This window comes from Brachionichthys hirsutus, chromosome 15, assembly GCF_040956055.1.
Source record: "Brachionichthys hirsutus isolate HB-005 chromosome 15, CSIRO-AGI_Bhir_v1, whole genome shotgun sequence".
Lineage (NCBI taxonomy): Eukaryota > Metazoa > Chordata > Actinopteri > Lophiiformes > Brachionichthyidae > Brachionichthys > Brachionichthys hirsutus.
Genome location: NC_090911.1, coordinates 7,018,358 through 7,034,829, shown reverse-complemented (window position 1 = coordinate 7,034,829; position 16,472 = coordinate 7,018,358). Strand labels below are relative to the sequence as shown.

The 16,472-nt window shown below is 42.3% G+C and overlaps 1 protein-coding gene across 1 annotated transcript in view; it reads right to left on the bottom strand.

The window, feature by feature from the left end:
• mib1 (MIB E3 ubiquitin protein ligase 1) overlaps positions 1-16,472 on the bottom strand; it is a 42,408-nt gene that overhangs the window by 19,233 nt on the left and 6,703 nt on the right. Inside the window, exons 7-12 of the mRNA XM_068748571.1 lie at positions 16,174-16,357; positions 14,527-14,671; positions 14,283-14,416; positions 12,872-12,979; positions 12,534-12,731; positions 12,163-12,314 (exon numbers count right to left, since the gene is read on the bottom strand). Coding sequence (XP_068604672.1) covers positions 12,163-12,314; positions 12,534-12,731; positions 12,872-12,979; positions 14,283-14,416; positions 14,527-14,671; positions 16,174-16,357 — 921 coding nt within the window. The remainder of the gene's footprint in view (positions 1-12,162; positions 12,315-12,533; positions 12,732-12,871; positions 12,980-14,282; positions 14,417-14,526; positions 14,672-16,173; positions 16,358-16,472) is intronic.

Here is a 16,472-nt window from a genome sequence, read left to right as displayed (position 1 = left end):
ATGGAGAGTGCTGCAGATTTTCTTCCACCCCTCCTTCTTTCTCTGCACACCCCCCCCCCCCCCCCCCCAAACAGCAGCTCTTCATATCAGCGCTACGTCTTTCTTTTTCTAAAGGTATGCCTTGTGTATGTATGGGAATATGGCTGTGTGTGTGTGTGAGTGTATTTGCTCGGTCTCTCGCCGCTCCCCCCCTCCTCCTCCTCCTCCTCCTCTCCCTGACTCTGGCACTCGACCCGCCCATCACCACCCCCTCCTCCCCCCCAATGATAGAAGCTGATTCAGCGAGTCAGGCGTGCACCCGACACACACGATGGCTGCAGCAGCTGGAGCGCTCTCTAGGTCATTATGGCTTTCCTCACTATGGGAAGAGGAGGAGAGGAGGGGAAGAGAGGAGGAGCAGCTCAGATAAGAAACTGATCTGACAGGTAATATATGCTCTTCCTCCGCTTTTGGACGGACTTTCGCCCTGATGGGCCTTGACGTCTCCTGTCCCGTCCCTTCCCTCTCTTTGGATGCGATCAGTTATTAGCCGCATGGTTTGGCTGCGAGTCGCGTAATCAAAAGGGAGAGTGGAATGCAGCAGCAACAGCAAGTGGGCAAGAACTTAACCAGAGAACACCTTTGGGCTTTTCCTTCTGTTCCTCTTGTCTTAAAAGAAGGGGAGAAATAAAGGCTTTGTAAAAGAAAAAAGTATGGAGAGGAAGAGGATGTTGGATGATGTGGACAGGGTAAAGGAAGGATGGGGACTTGCTGTGGCCCACATGGATTTTAGCCCTGCTTTTTTTGCACCCTCCACTCTATCTCTCTCATCTTGTTCCTTCTCCCTCCCTCCCTCTTGTCTTGCTCCCCTCTCTTGTGTTCCTGGCACTGGCCGGACATGCTGCAGCAGCAGAGCTCTTTGGCTCATTAGGCTTCATGGTTGCAGCTCTGCCGCTATCTAATGATGGACTTGTTAACTCAGACCCGCAACGGTGTGGAGAGACATTCCCCTACGCGCAGTTTATCCTCTGCGTCCGATACCCTCCAAGATGTTTTATCACCACGGCTACGGATACTGTTACGACTGGGACTTTAAAATTCTTTCTTTTTTCCTCCCCTTTTTTAAAGAATAATCTTTGTTGTTTCTTGATAGTCTAACGAGACCACTTTTCAATTTAGCTGTGGGGCAGGGGGGGGAGGTCATTGCCATTCTTAATTGATGGGAGGTAAGTTTGACAACATGCCGCACTTTTATTGGGGTGGTATGATAGAATGCGTTGACCAGAGGAATGACAAAGCATCAAAAATAATGAACATTAATAGATCCGCGATTCTAAATAGGGGGGAAAGGGATTGACAGGATAAAGCTGGGAGGAGTGTATTAACACAGATGTGGGGGTGTGGATGGGCAGTAGGAAAAATTAGATAGCAATTGTTGGCTAAGTATAGGTGTGTCACCGGCTAAATCCACAATTAGGGTAGTAACCCAGTTTCTTTATCCTTTCTCTTCGTAATAAATTGGCACAGGGCATGCAGGACACACAGTGCTGCAGTGCCATCACAAAAACCACAACAAGCACCGGGCTAATTTCCTGGTTCATGTTCCCCAACCTCCATTTAGGAAGGCGTTTCCCCCTGCCACCCACTCTCCTCTTGGCTCACACTCTCGGGTGGCTGTGACATTTCCTAAACAGGACGTCACACCTTTAGGACTCGGCTCGTCCACCAACTGTCTCTCCAGTTCAAAATGTTGTCACTACTATTCCAAACTTGTCCACTGCAAAAACGCTGCATCGATTAAAATATAAAATAAAAAAAAATAAAAAATATTCCACTGCCATAGAGTCTCTAAAGTCAAATCTAACCTCGTTTCCCTCTAGTTAAATTTTTTGCTTTACACCAATTGTGTCAGCGATGCGCCTGTTCACTAGCATTGCGTGGTTGGAGGCGATGCTGACTTGTGGAATGTGATGGTCTGGGGCAAATATTCATTAGAGACTTGCTGAACAATTCTCGCCATCATGCAAATGGTTATTGATTGTTCCTCCCCCACTGCAGAGCATCTGGTTTCACTGTAGACAGATGAGGTTTAACGGCCATAAAAATAGTGTATGTAGAGAAGAAAAGGGTAGCGTGGTGGGGTGGGGCAAATAGCCAGAAAAGCGCTGAGTGAGCATTAGCACCTTCATGTGACCTATGGCCTGCCCTTGCGCCTAAAACCCAAATCCTGCTTCACAATCGCTTCCTGTTCCACTTGAATCACTCTTTTTTTCCACACATCAGCAAGCCGTCCAGTGAGCCACTGGGGTCGTTGCTGACATAAGATAGTCAAGAGGGGGTACGCACTGATCAAAATGAGAGGCAGGAAAAGAGAAAGGATATAGAAAGTGGGGGTGAAAAAAAGAGAACGAGGTGGTGGTGAGGGAGGCAGAAAGAAAAGTGGGAGGAGAGAAGTGAATATGTGTAGTATGTCAGCAGGGTACTTTAGCTCATAGGTACACCCCTGCTCCCCAGACTCAGCAAACCGTCGTCATTCAAGACAAAGTGCACACCGCGGGATCGTTCACATGGACGTTGTACCACGGAGAGAACTCTTCCCTTCCTTGCTGACGGTTTTATCCAGACCCTTGATCGACCTCTACAGCCATTTTCCAGGATTGAAGAAAAAGTCGACCACCTAACTTCAAATGAAAAGACCGGTATATTCCACCGCCTGATCCTCCTGGTTTCTCCATGTTGTTTGGAGGACAGCGGGGTCACTGGGACAGTTGACGATAGTATGGACTGCAAGGCTTCTGTTGTATTCAGGGGCGGAGGGATGGGCTGTTCAGCCTTACATGGCAACCAAACGCAAGCCTTGAGTGTTGAACTGAATTTACACTCAAAGTCACCTTACGGTGCAGATTACCATACTTGGGAGAGGGAGAACGGCGAGGAAAAATGTACTGCTCGTAACTTCCTGACCTTGGCGGAAGGTGAGAATATTTCATACTTCAAGATTACCTCCTTGGTGTACATACTTCTTTATGTACCCATATGAACATATGATAGCTATGGAATGTAAAGAAGTATGTATTCTTGGTGAGGTGAGATTCCTCATTCTGTGAAAAAGAGTTGGACACAGCGGTTTCTGAGGATGTGTTTGTGTTTAACAGATCATTAAGACTGTGATCCTTGTGTGAGAAACAGAAATTGCAGACAAAGTATATCCAGAGAAGGGCAGAGTGAGTGGGAGAGAGGAAAATAGCGTAGTGCATGAATGCGAGTGGTTAGACTCATACATTAGCTGCACTGTCTCTGGGCGCTCACACTGCAGCAACGATCGCTGTAGGGAACCTGCAGCTTTTTCAAACTGGCCGACTTTGCCAATAAAAATCTCTCATTCAAAAGATGCTAATAATTCATGACACAATTGTGTGCAGTTAGCACAACCCGATATATTCTGTCACTAGTGGGAGTTTAGCGCACCACTTCAGACAAGCACGCTAACCTAACTATGGGCCAACAGCCATCTTGTGACATCGCCATATGAACAGGAGCTCCTTTCATTATTGGGTGATTTTACTGTATTTTACCCTTTGAAATTCAGCCAGCAAACTTTAGTAGGCGGCGAGCGGTATGCTGGAGCTGCTCCTGGCCATTAATACCATAATCTCTTCAATGCTCCCAGTGTGGTTCAAGGAGAAAATAAACTAAGGTGAAAAGGACCAAACCTCTGCCACTGTTGATTTTTTTTTTTTTTTATCTGCAAGTGAAAAAGCAGGACATAATTGCTGAGGAGGCAGAATCAAGAGGCAACGAGGTTGCTGCTGCTACTGCCGCCACAAGCTTGCAGCAGTTGCAGCAACAAAAGCCATGCTGACAAACTGGTTTCAACTCTCATTTAACCTGTGAAAGTCAAATACGAGCATAGCTGATCAATTTCAGTCCGAAATAATTATTTGATTTTGATTGGTGAATTTGAAAGTGCATCTTTTCCCATTTTAAAAAGGTGAATATGCCATCCTGACAGCAGTTTAATCATATGGTTCCTGTGTTAACAACAGTGTGTGTTCAACTGTGACAGCACTCCCTTTACTCTGCTGCCCTTAACCGCACCCCCCACCCAGCATCAAAACTGGCTGCCCCGGGCTCCCCTCCCTTCCACTGATTCCTGCTCTCATTGTTCACGTTTGCTATGCTTGCCAAATGCTTTGCTACGCTGCATGGAAGTCAGATTAGACCATCAAAAAAGTGACAATGCAGGATCAGAGTCGACTGTGGCCCGTCAGCTGGTTCTAATTGTTCACCATTTCAAACAAAAGGCGGCCACAGAATACGGACCGAAGCACCAAGAGCAATGAAGCGAAGGGGGAGACGGGGGAACGGTTTGCATGGTGAGCTATTCATATCTATCTTGACCTCTCTGGCCTCTGCCGGAATATAGATGTTCGCACCTGTTTATGCACAGGCTTAACACTGCAGTTTAGCTGTTAAAAAGGATGTTAAATAAATTCTAGCTAGAAAGAAAAATGAAAACAAGTTTCCCCATTACCGTTTGAGAATGATTAACAAATTTGATTATTGGAGATGTACAATGTACGTTGCCAATGGTAAACCTCAAACAGTAGATAATGGTGCATGAAACTGTAAATCAGGTAGTAAATGCACATTGGAAGCGCTTCATGCTCTAATATGACATTTTCTTCAATTAAGAACTCTTTTCCAAGAAAAAACACATCACTTCATTCTGAATTGAATTGTAGAGCCGACTTACTCCATTCACCTTAAATGTAAGAGACGACTGATACTAACAGTAACAGTCTCCATTCTTTTTTTTATTTCACTGCTTTTAAGAATAATTGTCAAAATAAACATTTAATAATATATTTCTAGCATTGCCAATATTATGACATTACATTTAATTTTGTCAGGTTAGATGTATCGTTTAAGAAATTAAGAATATGATGGGCAGATTATTATTAACAGCTGTGAAATTGATTTAGAATCAATTTATAATAGGCAAAAGTAGAAAAACAGTAAGCCACATGACAGAATGGGACACTACAGTCCAGAATATTTAGTGAGCATAAAGAATAATGCTGAATTTTTGGGTTTCAGTCCCCCCCCCCACATTCGAGCTGCATCTGCATGGAGCACCAGCTACCAAGCTCTCTTCTCTGTCAAGGCATCGGAGGTGTGTGTAGGATTGTATGGCTTGCACTGCGCGTTTCTCCCAGGCCCTCAATAGCATTGACCCGCTGTCTGAGTGACAAACACAGCAGATGCTGACATTATCAAATGCTCAGAGCCTGTCATCCCCCCCTTGCTTTTGCCCTGTTATGGCTCTTAGATGAAGTGAGCAGACTGACCACCTGACTCAGAGTGACTGCGAGACCGAGTGTGTCAGTGAGCAAGCATGAATGTTCGTATATACTGCATGTTACAAATAGCCCTGCATCTGGTCTGCCATATTAAGCTGGCCTTATTTTGACCTCCATCCTATCTATATATACTGTCATATATCACTCAGCTGTTGCTGGCCATTCATGATGTGGGCTTATAAGGCTAATAATTATGACCCATGACTACAGAAATTAAAGATGAGAAATAGCAACAAAACAAAAGTATCATATAATTATCTCTCCGACACACAGATCAAGCTACATAGCAATTTTTTGTAGCAATAAATAAATAAATACTGCAACAGCTACGTCAAAAAAGAAATAGAAGCAATATTGTGCAAGTCAAAAAATATGGGGAAATGTTCGATGTTGCTCTGATGGCAGGGACAGCTTAGGAGTAACTCTTGAGTTGTACTATGATCTTTTTTGTACTAGCAGAGAAATGTAATTTTAGTGCACAAAGCAGAGCACAAAGAACTGTAAAAGTTACCTTCTGCACTACAAATTAGCCTTTTGGACTTATCTATCTGGCATAAGTTAATGTTGTGACTTGACGCCCACGAGTGCTGCTGTACAAACAGGAGTGAGCTTGTGCATTTGTCGACTGGCCGTCTCAGTGACCACAGCGGCAGCGAGCTAGCAGCAGGACCCATCTGTCAGAGCTTGTCTCTAGCTTCATGTCTCTAGGACATTTGACTCAAGTGCACTGCCACCGATTATTATTATCCTTTTCTCGGGGCAAACACCTTTTTTTCTTACTTTCTGGGCAGGTACAAGCATAGACTGCGTACAAATAACAAGTAGGGCGGGTATGCTAACTGGGAGGCTGCAAAGGAGAAAATTAGAAAAGGTCGATCAACTTCATTATTGGTAAGGAGTTAAACGTCCACCAACGGGTAGACGTTGCGTGATCAGCCACAACTCGCAGTTAATAAGATGTTGGGGTGTAATATTGTCTTTCTATGTTCAATGTCGCTCTGGTTCTTTTTTGGACACGCCTCAAGTGCAGTAAAGCCTTTGAGACGTTTCATTTCACAGAAGTTCACATGTCCGTCTCTGAAAGAGTGATTCCACAATGCTTTGCTAAAGCTGGTAAAATGGAACCAAATCACCTCTTGAATGGATTTGGTCCCCTTCAACCAGCTGTAGCTATGCTTTGATGACTACGGGAGCTCCTTTCGCCGCGATGACTTCAACACGAACACTGAAATGACAGCCGGCCACTTCTTGATGATGACTGGCTTATGGCTTTCATCTGCAAACAACATCTGTACTGTTCACTGATTGTCTTGTTCATTGCTAAACCTGTCTCATTTTTGAAGAATAAAGCAACCAATCCCAGGTTCTAAACTTTGCTATGGTCCATTTTCCTGAGTGAGCGTTACCTCTCTGCCGCTAACGGAATTGATATTCTGACCACACTATCAATGGCTGTTTCAAAAATAGCAGAGGGTGGGGGTTAGACGTGCTGCCTGTGCTATTTCCAAAACACAGCACTCAAATGTCTGTGTGAGAATGTGCGGCTGTCTTCCTAAGACCCCCCCCCCCCCCCCTAAACTGACTGGGTGCTAATAATTACTTATCAGGTTAGGAATGGGGGGGGGGGGGGTATCTAAATAAAAGACAGCTAATGCAGCAAGGGAGGGGGCTCTGTAGCAATGCAAATGGATCTAAAGAAGACAAACAGCGGCAGAAGTGCAAGAAATAAGAGAAAACAGGTAAAACATTGGTGTTTAGTAGGTGTATAACACACACACGCACACACAAACACAATAATGTCTTTGGCCTCCTACCCTTGAAGCCTCCTGCAGTGATGTTATACAAACTGGGGGGTAGATGAGAGCCACATGCTCTAGAGGGCAGGAGCTGAATGTACAAATCAGAAGAGCAGACCGCTCGGAAACAATTACAGTCTCACACAGTCGCTCACTATTACTGCAGAACACGCAGGCTGATCAAAACTTCCTTCACAGATCTCTTGACCACGCCCCATTTCTATTCTCGCCATTTATTTTGCCTTCCTTATTTGGCATCTAATGCTGTGTCAAACTGACCTGCTTTTAAGCGCAATAAATAGACAACACAACTAAAGAAACAAACAATAAATTCTACTATGGAATAAAGAAGTGCATTTTTTCTGTCTGCTGCGTTCAAAATGAAAAAAATGAAGACGCGAGCATAGCGATGATACTTTGAGATTTCCTCATTCCACGACACACTTTGCCAATTTGTCTCCAAAGGTTAAAACATTTTTGATTTTCTATTCATTTGTGATCCCCGTCAGAATATTACCATTTTGTTATGACCTTTTCTTACTGACATCATTGTCTTCTGCGTTTGCGAGTGTATGACTTCAGAGCCCGTGTGTGCGCGCAGGTGAAGTGACTGCCATATGGTAATCGAGTAAAAAGGTGCATACTTTCACCGCAGGGCTTGTTTGGGGGCAGTTTATGAGTCATGGGCTATTAATCTTTTTTTTTTTTTTTTTTTTACAGCATTGTAGTGGCTGCTGGTTTCTAGCAGCCGGAGATAAAACAGGCTCTGGGGGCTGCGGTAAATACACAAAAAGAACACCCAATGTAAACGTCTGAGAAAGTCCTCTCTCGAACATGTTAATACTGAGTGGAATGGCACTTTCAATTTACTGGTAATTGTAAAACTTAACAACTAGGTCTAATTTATGAGGAGATGCCTTTTGACTCTGTAGTGGAGCGTGTGTGTGTGTGTGTGTGTGCGTGTAAAAATAATGAATGAGGTGAAATATGGTAAACCCTGACCCCCTGTTGGTAGAGTTGATTTGTTTCCGTATTTGGGACCCTGAGTTGAAAGACTCATCTGTCACCCACGGGGTTCTTCCTGTGTCTTTCTCAATCTTCTCTCTATCGCTGGGAGACCAGCTCACACTCTCGAAACACCACGACACATAACATAAATTACCCAACACTAGTGTTCCAGCGGTTATCAGTTTCACGGTCTACCACAGTGTAAAACGTGATGGTTATCGTGTCACCATGAACATTTGCTTTTACCGACGTTATTAAAATGAAGGGAAACTCCCCGATCGGCCTCGCTATTACTCCTGGACTGTTTGTCAAACAAACACAACGGGAGTCACTGACGCACAAACGCAGAGAAAAGAAGAAAGAGAATGTAAATGGGACCACTTTCAATAAAACAAGGATTTGTCAATGAGGATAGATACCCAGGAAAGAAAATGTTTTAAAGCATGTTGGCTAAAAGAGGAAACACATCCACCATGTTTGGGCATCCTCCCTCTGTTAAAGAGCAATATATATACTTTAGCGAATAATTTGCCCCAAGAACATGTGGCAATATTTGGATGATACAAGTAAAAAAAAACTACAGAGTTCCAAAATTCGATCATAAAATCAGATTATTTTTTTATTCTGCCGTCTGCTATAGGAGTTCCACCACAACTTCTGCTTTACATTAAGGATGCCCAGCATCCGATACGACTGGTGCTAATGTGCTTAGACAGTTATATAAAGTGCTATAGATTTATACAGCTTCATCATGTTATAATTTTGTTGATCATTATTACATTTGATATGATAATTCCATTGCAGGAAAATAGTAAAAGGAAGTTCCTCCATTTTCTTCCTACCACTTATTCCATTCACAAGGATAATTTTTAAAATATCTTGTTACTTTTTCCTTCCGATTCCTTTCCAATAAGCAGGTTTCGTAATATTTTTTATTTGCTTTAAAATATCAACTTTTTATAGATTTACTCAAAACATAATTCAATCAAATAAAAGTTGTGTTTTCATTCTTTAATCAGTCATTGTAAATAACATTATTAATAATGAAATTAAAATATTAATGTCATTTTTCCTAATCCCGTTGTGTATCCACTATGCAATGACAATTAGGGCTTTCTATTCTATTATTGATAACAAAATATAATCACGCAAGATATTTTAAGAAAAAGAAATACCTTTAAAATATAATACCTACACCATACCCAAGAAGCAAATACACACACACACAAACACACACACAGTCATCATCCATCCATCTGATGGTAACTTACAATCACAGTTGTTGGTGTTCAGCCAAATCAAGTGGAGGGAAAGCTGACCTACTACCAGGAAACAAAATGAGGTCAATGATTAACTGTCGAGGTTTCATGTTATCGTTCATCCAGAGGGCTTCAGATCAATTTCAAGAACGTCTTCAAGGCAGCTACAGAAGCTTCTTTCCAGAAATATGATGCTACAGTAGAAATTACACTTAAACACTCAATCAAAACAACTGCCTCTCCACTAAAAATCAAGGCAGACAAGCTGCTTTCACTTCAACCGAGGGAGCGATTTTTCGAGGGCTTGAGGACTTGTGGTCCAGCTTTCCGATATTGCAGGAGCTCGAGTGTGAAATAAAAGTAAATGGGTAGACTGGAGATGGTGACATATATCTTTGTTTCTCTGAAGGTAAGGGGACAGAGCGTGGGCTGCAGCACGCAAGGCAATGCGCGCACGCACACACACAACATAACTGCAGGAAATTCTGTACTCAAGCAGTTTTTCATCACTTAACTTTTTGAGTGCCATTCACGTCTAAATATGTTTTTTGAAACCCAAACATTAACTGCCAACCCTGACATTGAAATCTGCCTCTCTTCAATCGCCAATAACTCCGGAATGAAAAATGGTAGGAACACACTTTTTTTCTTAATGAAAGAAGGTACTTTCATTTGATATATTCGATGTTTGCATCGTCATAATAAAGAGTATTCTGTAGGGCTTGGAAAATCGGGAAAAATATGCGAAAACTGGGGCACTGAAAATGGCTGGCACGCAATGAGTTAATAAGTCCTACAGCAAACTGCAGCTCCTTTATATTCTGAATCCTAGTTTACAAATATGCACATTGCACACTGTAGGGTTGCAGCGGGTAACAGTTTCACAGTATACCATAATAGAAATTCTGATGGTTATCGTAGCATGAATGTGTCCCGTTTGATAAAAAAAACACGTGCATCACCATGACTCACTGTCTGCAGTGCAACGCATGCAGCAGAAATAAAATGGCAGAGAGAAAAAAAACCCACTGAACCCCAACCAAAAAAATAAGTAGAATCTGAAAGCACGAGACGACTTTAGATGTCTACTCCCAAAAAAAGGATTCATCTTTGAAGAGGGAAACTCGGTTTGTAATGTGATGCAACTGAAACGTGGAAGCAAAGTGGTTGCAGTTATCTCTGTGAACGTCATCAGCCCCATATGCAGATCAAACGCGTGTCCCATTCATGAAAATAATGCCCAACAAAGAAACACCAGAGCATTAGAAAAAGTTGAAGCTGCCAGTTCACAACATGCTGGACTGATTTCACTAATATGCCCTTTCTAAAATTTGCATCCAATAAGATGGGAATTATATGATTAAATATCGACCATGAATTAATTAGATAAACCTACATCTATATAATTATATAATTTTAAGAACCATTAATTCTGGAAGAACCTGCTCAAAGAGTCAGATCTATTCAGAAAGAAACAAAAAAATGTATTGCACTTACTTTAACTTTGAGTGCAATAATTATAATTAATAATTAATTATTGCATTACTAATTAATCCTCCTGTAATTTTGCTGCTGTTCACGCTTCATTTCTTTCATTTCATATTACTTGCATCTGGTCACTACACATTTCCTTACACTCTTTTTCTAACGCACTGCTTTCACAAATAAAATAATATTTTATTTGTGCTTGAAAGTCCAAAAGTATTTCTGCTATTACTAATATAATCCTCATTATTTGCTTGTGAAAGGAAATACATCCTTTCATCCTCTACAATTTGTGTGTTACTTAATTCTAATAAATGTATCTAACCATTTGTTAGCGAATTTAAAAAGGTTATTCTTCCATGTTAAGTGCACTGCGGTGGACAGCACAGGAAACAGGCGCTGGCTTTAAAAAAAAAATCAATTCTGCACTGAGCCAGAGGTGAGCGGGCCGGGTCTGGCTGAGCCTGGCAGGTGTTCGACAGACCTGACCTCAATTCTATTTGTCCTCGTGCCAGGGAAACGAATGCAAGTGAATGGAAACAACATCGGCCTGGGACAGCCAGACTTGCGCTAAATATGCACGCACGCACCCAAAGTGCACAGAAGAGGAATCCCGTCTGTTTAAAACACTATCCCTGTTGATGCCCTTCACCTTAAGAAGCATAGGACAATCTACCAGATAGAGACAGCGGTCTCACTGAGTCATTTCTAAAATGCTCTTGGTTAATAATAAAATAGCTCCAGACTGGTGCAGCCACAATGCAGCGACAGAACAGCATAACAGTAAAAACACCTCAACAAATAAAATCAAAATGTCAACACAAGACAGATGCTTTTAGGGCCTCAAAGGTCCTAAATGTCAATTTCACTTCTTACCATCTGGTATGGAGACAGATGAACCCCATAGGCCGGCTTCGAACTTCAATCAATGTCAAACTAAATTGAAATCTCAACGTAAACTTTATTGCAAGATAAAATGAGATAAGATCGGTAGTATAATTAATGTTCTGTTAGGATGAAAGGCTTTAAACCATATTCTGCACTAAGTGTTTACTCACAGAAGATTAATCTGTATGCTTTACATATTTTTCCAAGACCAAATTTCTGTATCTGGAACTTGTCTGTTATAGTATAGACCCGTAGATAAGAGGATCCAAACAGAGGATGATCGAGCAATGGAGTAGTAATAACAGAAATGTAATTCTGCCCAGGGCTCTGTCCTCTGAGTGCCCAGAAGCATCAAACACAAATAGGAATCAGAGTGTGTCGTACCTGGGGTTTCCTCGAAGGGCAGCGTGATGCAAGGCGTTGAACCCGTTATTGTTAGTGATGGTGACATCAGCCCCAGACTCCAGCAGCACTGATAGCATGTCATCTCTCTTCTTGCTTATGGCATCATGAAGGGGTGTGTCCCCTTCTGAATCCTATAAGGGAAACCCTGGTTTATTTGTTTTCCTTTACAAATCTGATTTATACTTAAACTTGCGTATTCGATTCTATATTTTCAAACCTAAAATAGATGTCCCGTTACCACTGATTCAAAATGACCTTGACGTATTAGAATCTACACAGGCCTGCGTGTTTGCTGCATTTACTAGCTTCTTCATTTCCCAGTAGAAAAGTGAGTCATTATGATAAAATACCTGGAGACTGGGGTGGCAGCCAAAGTCAAGCAGCGTCTTGACCACCTGCAAGTGGCCCTTGTTGACAGCTATGTGTAATGGAGTCTGCCTCCTCTTGTTTCTGGCATTCAAGTCAGCCCCGCCCCTCTGCAGCACCTCAATGACAGAGCCCTCGTCACCGAAGGCTGCGTGGTGCACCGCCCGGTCTCCATCCTTGTCCTGAATACAGCAACACACCCACATAATGACTCAGAGTTATGACTGTGAGTGAATGCCTTATTCATATAATGCAGCTATATATATATATAAAAAAAAAAAAGAGTATATAGATTAGAGAAGGAGAATTTAATTATATGAACCTCAGCTTCCAGATCCACGTTTTGCTTAAGCAGCAGCTTCAGTACGTCCACATGACCATTTTGACTGGCTGCCTGCATAGCAGTGTGTCCCGCACACTGCCCATTCACCTGTCAACACACCAAGAGGGAGACTGAGAACAATTGGCACATGTCAATCTAAGGTTTCATGTTCCGGTGTAAATCGTAGCTGTTCAATTTAGGGGGCTAAGAGATTGCTGAAGGTGAGATTAAACATTTGTGCGCATTTGTGCATGACCAGCTGGGTGTCCATGTTTCACTGCCAACTGCAGCGCTGCAAAAAACTGGGAGCATAAATATTAATGTGAACTCCTTTGGGAGTCTTGAGACATCTCTTGTCTTGGCAAGCAGATCATTTGGCCAAGCTCAATGCGCTCAGCTTTAAGCATATCATTCCACTGAAAGGCAGTCGGGCATCTAGCCAGCCTTCACCGTTGACACACACACCCCCACACCCACACACACTCATTCATTCTCTTGCTCACTTAGTGTGGATAGCATTACTGACTTGACATAACCAATTCTTATAAACTATACAGGAAACAGACTTGTGTCCTGCTTAAAGCAGTCCTGTTAACTTTTTTTTCTAGTTTGTAGCCTTTGTCAGGGCCAAAGCTGCAACCATTTGGAGTTTGCAGAACAGTAAATCACGTCTGTGCTGCAATGCACATTGATTCTGATAGGTGTGTCCTCTGGGCCCGACCTTAATGCTTTTCAGGCTGAAAGTAGAGCAGGAATGGAGAAACTCAGGGGCCATCAGCCTCTTCAACATATAACTACCGCATTCCTTCTAGAGGCATTCTATCTCAGGTGGATTTCTTCCTTACCGCAGATGAAATGCTGCATCACACATTCAAATGAACATTCACCCATTCTCTTTGCATAACTAACAAAAAAGGCAGCTTGAAAATGAAGATGGGAGATTTGTAAAATACACAGAAAGCGGATACATTTTTTTAAATAATCTCTGGTTATAGCCTAAATGATATAGTTATGCAGAGTCACTGATAGGAAGCAGATCATAGTTCAAATGTTGATGACAAGACTAACAAAATGACACAAGCCAAGAACGTCCGCAGGAGTGCATCTCTTAGAGAACTTTTTTGATTGCCGTTCGAGAAAAGCAATTTGTTTCAGAGTAGATGTTTATCAAAAGCCAGCGACAGGATGGTTAATTCTTAGATGTGATCTTGGATTAGATGCATTTCTTCATATCATGGATACCCCCCCTCCCCCCCCCATCACAAACTGTGGCCTCTGCCTCATCTTGATTTGCCAGCCGCCCCCTTGCCATTTGGTTTGAGGAAAAAAGATGCAAATATTGGCGATGTTACATCTGCCTATTGACAAACACTCGTAAAGCACAAAGTGTTTCATGGACATGAACACTTACATCTACATCTGGTCTCTTGAGGATGTCCTCCACCTTAGCCAGGTCTCCATTGGCTGCCGCCTTGACCAGCTCCTCATTGATGTCTCCGGACTCTTGTGTCTCAAATAGTTTTTTCAGCAACTGAGAAAGACGTTCTGGCCAAACAGAGGAAAGACAGTTCCAAAGTTCCAAAGAAGAGGAGGGTAATGGGACTAAGAGCTAAAATGACACTCTCTTTACACCAGTATTGCATGGTCACACAAACCTCCAGATGCATTACTGACAGTAGAGCCGGACGGCGCGATTTTGGTAACAGCAGCAGGATTGTACGTCCAAGAAGTTCCACAAACCTCAACCTTCAGGTCACTGTCGGAGTAGATCTGCTGCACACGGCCCACTTTGCCAAGCGTCTGTGGAAAAATGTTGCAACAATCTTGTTAGTACACTGAAGATTGTTGTCTTTGGGCTGTGTTAGGTGTGTAAAAGATGGGAGAGAAATTCTTAAAAGATATGCGGGTGACAAAAAGCATTCAAAGGTGACTGCTATCATAGCAAGGTGATTGTCCCACACATTGCAGAAACAATGCTAGCAGCTTTATAAAAAGATATAGTATAGATTTTCCAGCACTCTCATTAGTCAGAGGACATGTACTTGCATGAGAAAGATGGACAAAAGATCCTACTGTCTAAGCTATTTTTGATCTATACAGTCTATACAGACATGACGTAGCAAAAGGCTTTCCAATTTTGAATCATATCATCTCAGCCGTGGCTAATTGTGAAGCAGCACTTTAGGTCTGCTGAGCTGGGAGGATGGCTGTGGTGGAGGATAGCCATCAATAATGGCAAGTGCTGCAGTAGAAGCAGCAGTGGGCTCCAAACAGCCATGGATAGTGATCAAAGCTACAACCCAGCTCAGGATATTAAGGCTCATTAGCTTCTGGATGGTAAGGTTGGAGGGGGCCGTTTGGCAGGGACAAGTGGCACATTAGGGTAGGCTGACATTATATAAACGTGAGCATATTGGGCTCACATAAATCAACCTACCAGGAACTGAAGAATTAAGTAATGTTGAAATAAAATATTTTATTTTTAAACAAATGGCAAGTAGCGCAGCTACACACTGACTTGATGGGAGGAATCTTGTTAGTGTAATAGGAACGGTCATAAAATTGCAGATCGATTTAAGTGACGCGCATATATATGGAAGGATCATACATACTGATGACCTCCAACGGCGAGGGTGGGAAGAGGCTACGTGATCGCCCATGTGGGTTTATCTCAAAACGTTGTCCATGGAATTATGAACGGAAAGAAGTTATATCTAACCGCCATTGTGGACAAAGTGCTTTTTTGGGAGAGATAATAACTCATTAACTTATGATGATAACTACTACATGATTGTAAATGCAATGAGTTTTCCAGAATTGAGGGATCAGAAGGTATTGCATAACTTGGCAACATCATAATGGCAACATTACCATAAACCGTGTTGCGCCCTGGGTGCAATAGTACAATTGCCTTGAAGTGATGCAAAATGAAATGCACGCTTGCACACCCTCATTAACGCACACATTTCTTCTTCTAGATGCTCAAATGTTGACTAAAATTGCTTTAACAGCTCTGATAAAGAGCTATTACAGTATTTTTCTTTGACACAGCCTGGGAAATCTGTTTCAGATGCTCAGGTTTTTGTCTGTGTGTGTGTGTTAGTGAGTTAAGTCAATGATTTTTCTCAGATCTTCCTGTAGTAAATAGTTTTTTGTAACGGAACATTCCATTGAAACATTTCTACTATTTTAAAATCAATCATAAATCCTATAATTCTATTGAAATGGGGCTACGGAACTTTTTATACGTAGATGCTCATGTAAAACTCGATTACAACAAATAAAGAGTAAAAGATTCTTACAGGCAGCATTGCCTCAGCCCATTCTCCATGGCCTCTTTGTAGCAGCTTGATGCGGTCGATGTCATAGCAAATCTGGACCAGGTCTCCCACCAGGAACTGGGAGCTGCCCCCCTCTGCACCAGCTGCTACTTCGCCGCTGCGCACTACGTTGGCCTTCGTCAGAACTGCTGGATTGAAGGTCCATCTGTGCACAATGACACGAATGCACTTTAACAACTTATACCAAGTCACAATGAATAACACTTGATGGCAAAGATTCTGAGCAGTTTCCAGGGAAAATGTACAAAAATATACAGAAA